Consider the following 13,526-nt stretch of genomic DNA (forward strand, 5'->3'; position numbering starts at 1 on the left):
ATTGATATATAAAATAGTGAGTGCAGTTTGGATTTTAGAAAAATCACAAGCTCTTTGTTTGGTTCAGAGCCCATTACAAAGACTGCATCTAAAAGAATATGAAGTATGATGATAATCATGGGGTGTTTCTCAATGTCGAGGAAGGCTCCTCCAGAGCCACTATTTCAAGGATGCTACCGTCATCGAGTCCCGCCGAAGGACTGTTCTAATGTCCAGGATCCTTGGAATTCTACCGAGGCCTTCGAGTCCTTCGTTGCGGGAAATATCGAGGCTGCACGTGTATCCTCCCCGGTCTTAAATCCCCGCAAATGCTTTGCGCACGGACCAATATCCAAAATCTTTGGCGGAAATCGCGCTCCATTTAAGGCGGGGCCTCGCATATGACGCACACCTGCACACCTGTTAGCCTGTTCCACAATTCTTTGTTTTCAGAGGCTAGGAAGGATTCTTGCCTGGCTTCTGAAGGACCTGACTCAGAAGACATGTCCTACCAAGGAAGCGTCCTCGACATTGAGAAAAACCCATCTTCTTTTAAACAATAAGTATATTTTAAGAAAATAACTTTTCTTTACTTACTTTTTCTAAGATACATTCAGGATGTTACCGCTGTCTTTTTTCCTTTTTTTGTTGTCTTCCTCAGGTTCCAAAAACAGGTTTCTTATTTTTGGGTATTCCAAGTAAAAAAATGCGGTTGAACAAAAGAAAAAATATTTAAGAAATTAAAAGACATTAAAAATGTTTACTTAAAATGAACCAATTTTTTTTAAAGGGTCAATTATCATACACGTATGAGGGAAAAAAAGAAGTTCATATTAGTTTCTGAACCGTAATTATTTATATGTTCACTTTAAATAAAGACAACAGGAAAATGTTACTATATATATAAAAAAAAGGTGCATCAGATAATAAAATGACTAATTATAAAAGAAGTGCAAAAAAAAGTTGGAGACAAAAAGTGGATGTTGAATAAATGATGGTACATTTAAACGAGGGTATTTCCCACATATGTTTGTTTTACACTTCAACATGTTTCTAAATGTCCCTTCTTATATTTGTTCTTGAATGTGTATCCTTAGAAGTAGACTGTCTTTCTTGCTCCAGTTACATTATTTTTGAGTTACCACTATTGGGAACTTTTGTGAGTTTCATGTGTGAATTTCCTAAATATAAAAAAAAACACAAAAATACAAATAACCTTTAAAAACGTAGTTTTGAAGACCTTTGCAAAAAGAGAAAATGAAAAAAAGACTTGTCTCTGGTTGGCTGAGCACACATGTGATTAATCACATGTTTCCACACTTCCAAATCCCCACTTCAGCAAAGAACTCACTTGTGACGGGCTGGTCACTGGATGGCAGCTGCTGCCCTGATGTTTGCTCTCTGATCCGCTGATTCACTCACTATTTGCATTCTCACTGGAACTTCCATTTGAACTTTGGAGCACCGAAATGCTCCCATGATGTTAGAGAGGAAGCAGGCTGGCAAACAAAAGGCTGCAGCAGTGATCTGCTCAGTCTAATGATGATGTCAGATACAAACAAACAACAGTAAAGGTAAGATAAGAGATTTGTGTGTTTCGCTTCATGTTCAAACACAATGCATGTGGGGGAATGCAACTCTACACCTCTCTTCCTCATTTACAGTGTGGGCTCCACCCTGTGGCTTCTTTTTCCTCGGGGAAGGGGAGGGCGCGTGTGTGTGTGTGTGTGTGTGTGTGTGTGTGTGTGTGTGTGTGTAGCTGTCTGTCTGGCTGGATGTAGGGGCGGAGAGCTTTTAGACTGAAACTATGGGTTTTGACTCCCGCTCACATCCTCTAGGTGTGGCCTTTCAGGCTCTTCAGAGTGATCCAGGAACTGCTGGCTGACAGAGTGGCTGAGCCAGTTCTCTCCAGAGAGCAGAAGAGAGAAGGCTGACAGACAGAGACTCTGAAGACATGGCAGACACAGCAGCTGTAGCAGCTCCAGTCTCCCAGCAGCAGTGTGCTGTCTGCTCAGGTGCACTGAGTGGGGAGAAGACAGCAGCCTGCCCTCACTCTGTTTGTGGCTCCTGCTTGGGGGACAAAAACAAAGGATGTCCCAAGTGTCTGCAGAGCTCGGACCAGCCTAAACCTGGACCCAAACAGAACGGAACAGAGGCTGAAACTCCGGAGATCAAGAGCAAAGAGGAGCAGGACCCTAAAACAACGAGGGAGATCAAAATTCAAGAAGACCTGAAGGAGTCTGAAGACCCTCAAAAGCCTGAGGAGGAGAAGAAAGAGGGGCCACTACAGACACATGGAGAGAAAGAAGAGGTGAAAGAAGAGGAGGTGAAGGAGGAACCTCTGGGCCCCGACGATGTGGTGTGTGACTCCTGTATCGAGAGCCCCTGCAGGGCCCTCAAGTCCTGCCTCACCTGCCTGGTGTCCTACTGCGAGGCCCACCTCCGGCCCCACCTGGAGAACCCCAAGTTTCAGAACCACCGGCTGGTGGAGCCGCTCAGAGACATCGAGAGGCGGACCTGCGAGAGCCACAAGTGGCCCCTGGAGCTGTTCTGCTGCGCTGACTCCTGCTGCGTGTGTCAGGACTGTGTGACGGAGGAGCACAAGGGCCACAACACCATCCCTGTGGTGGAGGCTCGCAGTCAGATAGAGGCGAGTGAAAATAATCTTTTTTTGTATTTAATTAGAACTCCTCAATACTATATATCAAGAAATAAGTCCCTTGGTGTATGATACAACTATAGTTTTGAGTAATTAGTTGATAAACTAACTTTAAAAAAAAGTAAGCACTGTACTCATCACAGGTCATACATTCATTTATATTCAGAAATTCTCCTTATGAAATATTTGTGTTACCTCAAATGATCAAGGGGTCCAGTTTTTGACTAAAACACCCCAGAGAAATCAGGAAAAATTCTAATTGTGTACATAATGTTTCTAAATCATTTATCAAGCAATATCTAAAATATTCACTGGCTACAGGTTTCTTTTCTCTGTCTGTCATATATTCAATATATATTGCTTGTTTTAACCCAACAATCCAGACTATATTCAGCATTGTTCGTATTAAACAGGGAATTTGAAGACTTCCCTTACAAAATGTTGAAATTGTATATATGGGTGATTATAATCCTTGTTGGGTGCAGCAGATTTGAACAAAACAACATATTCTCATATTACAGCATGTCTAGAGTGCGGTTTTGTTATCTTAAACCTCGATGAATGCTTTTATTTGTTATTGATTTTTCACTGTGTGGCAAAGGCTGAGTCCATTACAGTTTGAGCAGACACATGAGGGCTAAAATATGTTTTATTGAGCCATAAAATCAACCAAAAGTGTAATTACTTTTCAATTATATCCCAAGTCCTGCTTTCATGTAATAGAAAAGAGGTATGTGTCTAATTGAGAGGATTGATGAGCACCAGTGTAGATGGGAATGTATCCTCAAAATACACCACAGTTGTTCTCACATGTCCAATAATGATATCTATAATCTCTTTAAACCTAATTAGGACAGTAATTCTCACTTAATATCCACTGTAAAGGTCATCATATTCTAGGCTCGCTTTGTGTGATTAACAACAACATTTGGTTCTCTGGAAATTCTATTTAGCGCCTCTGATGCAGAAACAAAGCTCCAGCTAGTGTCATCAGTTTCTTTTTCTGACAGCTCATGACCCTCAGGTTAAACAACTGTAGTCCAGATTCCTGCAGGGAGCTGTAGCTTCTAGCTTACACCTGTTATTTGCAGTGTGTGTGTTGTTGCTCAACCTCAAAGTGCTTAATCAGAGCTGTACATCAAACAGTGATGGGTGGCTTACTGGAGCTGTTTGAGAATGAAGGTTCAAATACAGGCTTTAAGTTTATGAGCTGCATAAAGAATCCTCCACTGTGTATACATAGAAAAGAAGAAGTCAAATAGATTCTAATAGAGGACATCAAGTTGCATGTTTTAAGCACTCAATCATTTCCCCTTAAAAAAATATGTATTTCCACATGACAACCAGAAGACAATAGCGTGAGTGACATGACTTCCTGTTCGGGTCATGTTCCACATTTTCACACTCTTCCTTTAATAGAACTCATGACATGTCTCAGACTTCGGTTTCGCTTGTCTACTCCTGCAATGTTTTCAGGGGGAGAAACCAGACACCAGTGGATGCACCTTGTGTGTTAGCATGTGTGTTAGTATCACATTGGAGTCAACGGTTAGCATCTGTTTTAGTCAAGATTAATATGCAATATTTGAAGAATTTAGAGGTTTTTTTTATCATAATTTACCTCTAGAATCTGTAATCTGAGTCTAGATTAAAACAAGTTTCCTTTTGCTGTAGGTCAAATAACTGTTTGTTGCTCAAATTTTGACAGTATTTCCTATCCAGTTAATCAAAAAGTAAGCATTCCTTGGTGTTTTTTGGGAAAGGTAGTAAGACAGTAACAGTAATAGTTTTATTGTGGTTCAGAAACTTTGCTTAAGCTTTGGCCTGAGTTTGGTGAATCAATGAATCTAACATGGATGAATAGAATGTCAAAGCCATGTTTTTAATCTCAGAGACAGCAAGATCCAAAAAACATTACAGCAAAAATGTTGATATATATTGTCAGTTATGGTATATATTTTTTCAAATGGGTTAAATATATCAGAATATAACCCTCATTGGTCATGTGCACATTCGTGTGTGTTGGAGGAGCGGCTCTGTAAGGAAGTCTGAAGGAAGGGGCAGATTTATTTCGGTTGTGTATTTTCAAATTCTAGCGCACTCGAGCTGGTTTCTCCATTCTTACATACCCTACCTTTAACATGTTTCTGTTTTTCACCACTGCACTTGCATTTCCTGTTGTCTTTTTAGTCCTTGTTGGCCCTACATATGTCAAACTTAACAACAGATCTAGCAGAACTGAGAGGAAGTAGTCCCTGTCTTGAACCTCTTTCCAAATAAAATTCCTCAGACAATACGTTTTAGCTGTAGGAGAGCAGATGTCTATAATAATTTTTAAAAATGTAGGTTAAAAAAGACATAGACTTGATGCTCTATTACTACGTCTCAAGTAAGGGATTTGTAGATTCCCCCTCAGGGTATACCCTTTAGACAGAAAGGTTGGAAATAATTCTTTCACCAGAGATGCCAGAGATGTCTGGACCTGCCGAGGAACTTGAATCATAAAACAAGGCCACGCTTTGAAAGCTACGAATGTCACAGTGCAGAATACAATGTCTGCTATCCCCCCCACCGCCTAGAGGAGGGGACGCTCAGAAACAAAACCGTTTCCCTGAAGAAACAGCCTAAATGTTTACATCATTACATCAATACATTCAGTTTGCGTCTGCCAGGATCTGACCTATGTTCAGCATGACAGCATGGTTTGTGGTTACTGTGAAGACTCTCAATGCTGAATTCTTTCTTCTCCTCGTGTTCACAGAAGGAACTGAGGGACAAGCAGACGGAGATGGTGAAGACCGTGTCCGCAGCAGAGAACGCCATCAACAAACTCCAACTCAACACAGTGACTATCGAGGTAAACAAACACACCGTCTGAGTAATGTGAAACGGACTCACTGTGTGTGTGACACATGGATGTCACAATACTTCATTACTCAGCAGTTATATTTGGCTTGAGAAGCCAACCGTGTAAGCCCTGAGGTGTGTGAGGTGAGGTGAGGTGTGTGAGCTTGGTGTGTCCGGGCCTTTTAGAACCACCCCAAGAGGAGAAGTTGCCCTGAGGTATGGGAGGGAATGCAACCGTCAAGGTTTTTCATGTGTCTGAGAGGCAACCAGGTATTCCCTCACTGAGCATGTTATGTAAGATTATCATGTGGCTTCATGCACTCCCTACCTGTTACCTGTTGAGCGGTAGATATGCATCACTTCCTCTCTGGGATTGTAAATGGTCCTCAGTCCACACAATGTGACCTCTATAGTTACTGTTGAGCTTTGGATGTGATAATGGATGACTAACTTGTTTTAAAACAAGAATGCAAAGAATGTGTCAGATTACATTACAATTGGAATTTTAACTGAAGTAAGAGGCATATACAGTATTTGCTACTGTGTTGAAGTGTGAGGAAACGTGAGTAATATAAATAAAAACAATTATATTATAGAATAGTAATATTTGGGCTCAAGACAAACAGAATGTTAAAGGTCCCATGTCATGCTTTTCCGGTTATTACCCGTCCCCTTGTGTGTTATGAAGGTCTTTCTGCATGTAAACGGTCTGCAGAGTCAAAAACCCTCAAAGTAGCCTACATCCTGTGGCGAGTAAAACTCTAACACAGAAAAGATCTGTCTGTGCTGTCCCAGAATGCCTCGTTGGAGATTTCTCTTTTTCTTTCTGGGTACAGGGACCATACCCAAATGGACCCATTGGTCCAAATGGAGTCCGTGGAGCTCCTCACACACACACACACTCTCTCAGCGGCAAAAATGTGACACGCTGGGGGGGTGCGGGTGCTAGTGGAGCCTCACAGATGGGGTGCTGCAGCCCCCTCAGCACCCCCCCTTCCCGCGTCCATTCGTGGTGTCTCGCTGTCTCACAGACCCCACGCAGCAAGCAGGAAATGAACCCAGCTCACACTGTCCGCTCCTCACAGCAGCATGCCGCGCAACGTCCCGCCAACACGGCACCCAGACCCCACGCAGCATTCTCATCTGTTTATCATTGCTGGTGTCATTTTCTGGTTGCTAACAAATGCCATTGTAACACATAATCACTGATGTTCCGCTGAAACGGTGGTGGACTCATCAGAACAGAGTGGGCGAGCTGACCAATCAGAGCACAGTGGGCTCACAGGGGGGGGGGGGGGGGGGGGCAGGAGCTCCAAAAAGGCGTTTAGGACAGAGAGTGAATACACATACTATACAGAGATGCTGTATGAGAAACCAATGTGAGTTTGGAAAAATGCACAATGTAAATCTATTCTAGTAGACCTCAACAATGGAATTATGATCAGTAGAAATGGCCATGACATGGGACCTTTAATTAAAGAGGCCCTATTATGCTTTTTGGGGGTTTTCCCTTTTTTGTAGTGCTATATAGGTTTTTGTGCATGGAAATGGTCTGCAAAGGCCTGAAACGCTTCCATCGGACTCCTTTGTTTACTTCAATAATAAAGTGACATCACTACTACAATACATGGTATATGATAGGCTAAGGGGCGGGACATCTCTAAGCGGTCGGCCAATCACAACAGAGCCGGCCAGCCACACAATCAGAGCAGACTGGGCTCTGGTTTCAGACAGAGGGTGAAAAGAGGTGCTGCAGCACAGGCAGTATGAGAAAAATAAAGATCTTTATGAACATTAAAGCATGGAGACATGTCCTACTAGAGGCACACAATCAAAATATGGACCTTAAAGAGCATCTTGCAGGTTTTATTTTTTCCTACATTTATGCTTAAACTTGCTTGAAAATTACAATTAAAAAGGTGAATGTAGGATTTGATATGTTTTACGAGACATAAGGGCAGGAATTCCGAGGGAAAGGAGCAATTTTGAGCTCTGCTCTTAAAAACTGCTTTTTTTTAAGGTCATACGTCAAACGCGTCATATTACATCACAAAGGGTAAACATCTCCGCTCTCTGACCGCGGGTATAGTTAGTAGTTGCGTTGAGTTGAGCGGTTGTGTTTTAGTGAGGTGGTATTTTTCGGTAGTTTTACAATTTCACCATTTGTAATCATGGTGCAGTATTGTGTTTGTGCAGGTTGCACAAATACCAGCCTGTCAGGACATCGAGTCCACAGTTTCTCTCACGGGAAAAGGACCGGAGCTAGCGTTCGTTCCTGGGTGCGTTGTGCATCCACCTCCCTGCAGCACATACTCTCCACAGCTTTATCAGGAAACCATATTACTTCTCTCTCTCCCCCCCCCCCCCCCCCCCTTCGCTGCTCTCTCTCTCTCTCTCCCCTCCGGTACACGGCACCGTAAGACATAGTGTGGAGTTGCATTAGGTAACGCTGTGGTGGCTGTACTGCTCCAGTCGTCTCCTTTGTGTTTGTTTGTTTCCCCCTGTCTGTGTTGTTTGTGTGTGCGTGGTGGAGGCGTGGGAAGGTATTTTGAGTGGGGGTGCTGAGGTGCTGGACTCCAGTGAACACTATTACGGGCACTATAGAGCACGCACAAAAAAACTCCCCACACGCAAACACACAGTAAACCCGCGACTGTTACAATGAAGGCTCGATAATCAGCTCACGGCATATAGGCAGGGGTAAAGTGCTATTTTTTACGAGTGGGGAGCAGACCTCACCTCCTCTAGGGGGGTCCGGGGGGATGCTCCCCCGGGAAGATTTTTTTTAAATATTGAAGTTAAAAGCATCAATCTGGTGCACTTTGAGAGCAACATTAAGAGATCTATGGATACATCTCTCATCACCCAGATGAAACACAACTGTAAGCAGATGTTCTTTCTCTTTATGGATATTTTACAAATCACTCCCCTTTCAAACTGTATTCTTGTTTTACTGCCATATAGTATTTCATAACTGTTTTTCCTTTATTCTATAACTATAATGATCATATGAAGGTGTGCCGCGGAAATAATCTTTTGAATATTTTTTGACCAAACCGTTTGAGACCCACTGAGATAACTTAGACTAAAGTTAACTATCTAAACACTCAGAGAGTCCTTTAGCTCACCTGAGCCTCTCAGTCTAAGAGGAGAGCTCTCCTCCACCTTGTTGTGGAACAAACAGCTCCGTATGTCAGTTAGTGCAGCTAGCTAACCAGATGCTAACAACACGGTCCCTGCTGCTGGCACCGGTCCCTTTCTCTCTCCCCCTCTCTCACACACACTAATAGCGCTATTTCCGCACACACACAGAGCTGCGAGCTTGAATGACACAAGCACACTTTTATTTCCATGCAACTCTCTGATTGGTCTGGTGTCTTGCCTCTGTTGCATTCACTGAACACGGGAAATTACAGTCCTGCCGTCCTTTCTAGTGTCTTGATGAGGTTCACGTAAAGCACGGTTAATGTATTATATTATTGAGGTAGAATTGTCCGGGGCTACAGAAAAAACATTCGGGGCAGGCCAAAATATTATTTTACCAACAATGTGGAATTTATTGGCTCCATATTACACAGATTATGCACAGCGGGAGCAGCAATAACCGTCAAATAATAATTCAGACAGGGGAGCTCCGCACCCCCTGCCTGCCGCTAGGGGGTGCTGCAGCGCCCTCAGCACCCCCCTTCCCGCGCCCATGGGTGGCTGTCACTCCTGGCTCCCGGCTCAACCTCCACTCACCTGCTGCAATCAGCTGTGCACCCTCTCCGACTACACACCTGCTTTCCATCAAGCCATTTACAACGGCATATCAACGGAGGCTCCACAACCTTTCTCCGCCAGATCGTCAAGTATCAGCCGTATCTCGCGTCTCCCCTCCGGTACACAGCCCCGTAGTGTGGAGTTGCATTAGGTAACGCGAGATACGGCTGATACTTGCGCATTAGTTTCTGTTATGGATCAGTATCAACAGTCCTGCCAGTAACGTTACTATATTATCAATGCTACGTTAGTTATAACCTGATATATGATAGCTAACTTCACAATGTTGTGATGTGACGTTAGCTAACATTCTGTAGCTAACGCCGGTCACTCACCAAGATAGCTGCCCAGTTCTCCACTGGTTCTCCACACACCACAGCTCAATTTCTCTCCGATGGCCGTTATTTCTTCTAATCCTTGGCTGCTCCTGGTCTCTTGGACGCCTAGCAGGCTCATAATTATAAGGTTGTGGTCCGTCATATGCATTCGAATATTCATGTTCAACTTCTTCTGTGTCTTCTGTGTCGAAACTAGCATTGGGATCCATGTTTATTAATACGTTACACCGGCCGCTCTCCCCCTTGTGTCCCCCGTGTTACGTCACACGCGGGAGGTCACGTGCCGAGGCTTTTTTATGCGGAAGTGAAAATGCCTTACAAAAACGACGCCAGATGTCACTGTAGTGTATATTTCTGTATATTTTTGAAAAGCTAGTGTATTCATCATTTTCCTACACATTTATTCACAGGTGTCTTTAACCTGGAAGTTGCTCTTTAAAATAAGCCCAATATGTCTTCTTTAAGTCAGAACTGATAAATAGAAAATATCTAGTTGAGTTACAGACATTATAAGTTATATACAGGACAAAAAGAGTATAACAGAAACATGTACAAAAGTAGTTTGCTCTCATTTCAGAGTTTCAGTATAAAATCAATTAACTTGACTTGACTGTCCCACAGAGTTCAGTGACAGAGGTGAAGGCGGTGATCGAGACCCAGTTCGAGGAGCTGCAGGCCGTGATGGAGAGGGCGAAGCGGGAGGTGACGGAGATCCTGGAGGCCGATGAGAAGCAGGCGCTGAGGCAGGCCGACGGCATCCGGGTCCACCTGGAGCAGAGGTGCACGGAGCTGAAGAAGACGCAGGCGCAGGTGGAGAAGCTCTCTAAGAACAAAAATGATGTGGACTTCTTACAGGTAAGGAACAAAGCCAAGACAAGGACACAGTGAAACCAAAGGCTAACATCTTCTTATACCTGAATGTTGCTGTGTTTGTCTTAAAGGAGTATTCGGAGTGGAAGAAAGAGGCCACTGATAATTCTCTGCCTGGGGTCTCCATCGGCCTGATGGACCGTCTGACCTCCTTCAGCACCGTCATCGTTGAGTCCACGCACGAGCTGTGTGCCATGCTGGTGTCTTCATACATAGAGAAAGTGAAAGAGACCTGCAAGAACGGTAAGAGAAACTAGAAGAAAAGATACCAGTAGGGGAACTCAAAAACCTTGACTTTATTGTGTACTGATAGTTGTTTCGCTGTCAGGACGTGTTCACACATGTAAAGAATTTTCAGCCTGTGTGTCATAGCGTTATCGCACAAATATGCTTTTAACCACCTGTTGGCTTCGAGGCACACCTATTTATGTGTGTCAGAGCCGACAGACAGCTCATACTAGTTTCCCTGTGATGCGTTCTTGTGCCAGCTGATGACAAAGCTAATAAATCTAACTTGAGTTATGTTCTAACTGAAATGAACTTTCTCTAATTACAGACAAAATGGGAATCAAGACAACAGTTCATGAAATTGTTGCAGCAAAACAGAACATGACTGTACCGGATCCAGTGACACACACCGACTTCCTCAAGTGTAAGTCTTTTCGGTAATTGAATATGAGCCATCTGGCTGAGAAACTGCAGTCATTGTTGTAGTGAGGAATTTAGAAAACATGAGATAATGAGTCCCCATTCCCTAGCATCCTGCTACCCTTAAATCCATTTAAGAAAAGCAACACGTTTAATTTGATCGGAATTACATTTCCGAGAACATTGGAATGACTCAAGTTTAAAGGGGACACATTATATTTGTTGAGGGTTAGCCCTTTCGTGTAGTTTGTTATAGGTTTTTGTGCATGTAAATGGTCTGCAAAGGCTAAAATCCCAAAGTTCCTTCCAGAGGGAGTTTCTCTCCCACACACTCCCTTAAATATTAAAGCATGCAAACATGTCACAGTAGATGCACAAAATAGCGAGACAACAATGTTTAAAAGCACACCAATGTATAAATACTATATCACAAGTAACACGTTGTTTAAATACAGAAGTGTTATCAGCCAAGTTTTTCAAAAGTATAGGTTCTTGCTCTGCAGCAAAATAGGACATTATTAAGAGAAGGGGTAACAACTTTGTATACAGTAAGTCCAGTGGTTCCCAACCTTAGGTTCAGGCCCCTCTGGAGGGTCACGAGATAAATGTGAAAAGGTCGTGAGATGATTAATAGCAGAGAAATGTAGGAAAAACAAAGTTATGATTCACACAGTTATGTTTATATTTTGGAATATGAAATCCCTTCCCTGTTTGGGCCTCAAAAACATGTTTCTTTGTACAAAGTCACAAGCCAAAGTTGTGACTGAAAATAAAAATGGAAACAAACAAAAGCAACACTTTATAGGGTATGACCTCTGGGACCTCAGTGGTATTTACACTCCTGACTAGTCTTACATAACTCTTACAACATATTACATTTACACAATCCTCTCCCAGATTCCACCAACGTGAGCTTTGATGCGGAGACCGCCCACAAGTTCCTGCGGCTGACGGAAGAAAACAGGAAGGTGACGAACACCACACCCTGGCAGCACCCTTACCCTGACGTACCTGAGAGGTTCGAGAACTGCCGCCAAGTTCTGGCGACGGAGAGCTTCTATCTGGGCCGCCACTACTTTGAGGTGGACATCAGCGGCGAGGGCACGCACTTGGGTTTGACCTACAAGAGCATCGACCGCAAGGGCAACGAGAGCAACAGCTGCATCACGGGAAACAACTTCTCCTGGTGTCTACAGTGGAACGGGCGCACCTTCTCCGCCTGGCACAGCGACGTGGAAACCCCTCTCAATGTGGAGAAGTTTACTCGTATCGGGGTTTACGTGGACTACTCAAGAGGCCTCCTGGCTTTCTACGGTGTGGACGACACCATGACGCTCATACATAAGTACAAGGCAGAGTTTCTTGAGCCTATTTACCCAGCTTTCTGGTTGTCCAAGAAGGAGAACATCGTCGCCTTGGTGGCACCAGGGCAGCTATTACGACTCAAAAGTCCCTCTCCTCCAACCTCACCTGCAAACGGAGCAATTGTTCCAAAAACAGCGGCATAACATTGATAAGAAGTCAGTTCTTTCCGGATCATTTATGCCACCATTCAACCTGGTGAGACTTAATCATGTTTTATCCCACAATAGACTTTATTTTAACTCTAAAATATGGACAGTCTTCCCATGGTAAACCTGTTTACAGCAACCTATTGTTTGGGTGAATTGTGAATGTTTATCATGTTTTTTTGGTCCAAGTCGTATTTATACTACTCTTCGTAGGGGACTTCTGTTACTTTGGTCTTACTTTGAATTCAGAGGTGTTCTATGTTTTCTCCTTGAAAATAAAAAAGTGCTACTTAGATTTTCTTTTGTGTCTATTTTTGTTCACAGCTTGAGCTTTCACACATCATTAAAATAACATCCTAAATTAAATAATTAGTGGGATAATTTTAACCATAATCGATTACTTTGGAAATTCTCCAAACGATGAATGGAAAATCTGTGACACAAGCCACACATTTTGGTCAACGTGTCGGGAAGTATTTGGGCTCTTGAAAAAAAAGAGAGATGTTGTTGTCATAATCACATATGGTAAGTTTTAATGTTTGCCTGTTTAAGAGCAAGTGGTGTATGATAATAGAGTGCAGTCTTACACATTATGATGTGATGTCTGTATGAAAAATGATGAAAAAATGATAGAAACATGATGTTCAGTCTAAAACGTCTAATTGAGCATAATAAAAGTTTCCAAGAACCATTTTAACATTTGCCTATGTTTTAGAATGAATTTTAGGGATATTTTAAAAGTTTTTTAAAGCACCTAATAGTTTAGTATTGACATATTTTAAAGATTCGTCGTTTTGTAATATTTCACAAGCTCTCATTATTTCTGTTCAGTTTTTAAATACACTAACCTTCACTTGATATTTATTCCAATTTCTTTTTATTGTCTAATTTTATTCTTAATTTGTATTTGCC

The 13,526-nt window shown here is 42.7% G+C and overlaps 1 protein-coding gene across 2 annotated transcripts; it reads left to right on the plus strand.

Moving 5' to 3' along the window:
• Positions 1-1,143: 1,143 nt before the first annotated feature.
• Positions 1,144-12,907, plus strand: trim16 (tripartite motif containing 16). Of its 2 annotated transcripts, XM_079660609.1 has the most exons (7): positions 1,144-1,553; positions 1,818-2,629; positions 5,400-5,495; positions 10,207-10,440; positions 10,527-10,698; positions 11,012-11,107; positions 12,001-12,907. In XM_079660609.1, exons 2-7 carry the CDS (start codon positions 1,934-1,936, stop codon positions 12,609-12,611), a joined length of 1,905 nt encoding a protein of 634 aa, XP_079516735.1. In that variant the 5' UTR covers positions 1,144-1,553; positions 1,818-1,933; the 3' UTR covers positions 12,612-12,907. The 2 variants fall into 2 exon arrangements, with proteins under 2 accessions (XP_079516735.1, XP_079516736.1); XM_079660610.1 differs by lacking the exon at positions 1,144-1,553 and having other exon boundaries at positions 1,682-2,629.
• The last annotated feature ends 619 nt before the right edge of the window (positions 12,908-13,526 follow it).

This window comes from Notothenia rossii (assembly GCF_949606895.1).
Source record: "Notothenia rossii genome assembly, chromosome: 11".
Lineage (NCBI taxonomy): Eukaryota > Metazoa > Chordata > Actinopteri > Perciformes > Nototheniidae > Notothenia > Notothenia rossii.

Bases quoted from the DNA above. Each gene is read 5' to 3' on its own strand.
- trim16 (XM_079660609.1), top strand. From the start codon at position 1,934: ATGGCAGACACAGCAGCTGTAGCAGCTCCAGTCTCCCAGCAGCAGTGT. The intron at 5,496-10,206 runs GTAAACAAACAC...ACTGTCCCACAG, and splicing joins TCAACACAGTGACTATCGAG to AGTTCAGTGACAGAGGTGAA. The intron at 11,108-12,000 runs GTAAGTCTTTTC...ATCCTCTCCCAG, and splicing joins ACACACCGACTTCCTCAAGT to ATTCCACCAACGTGAGCTTT.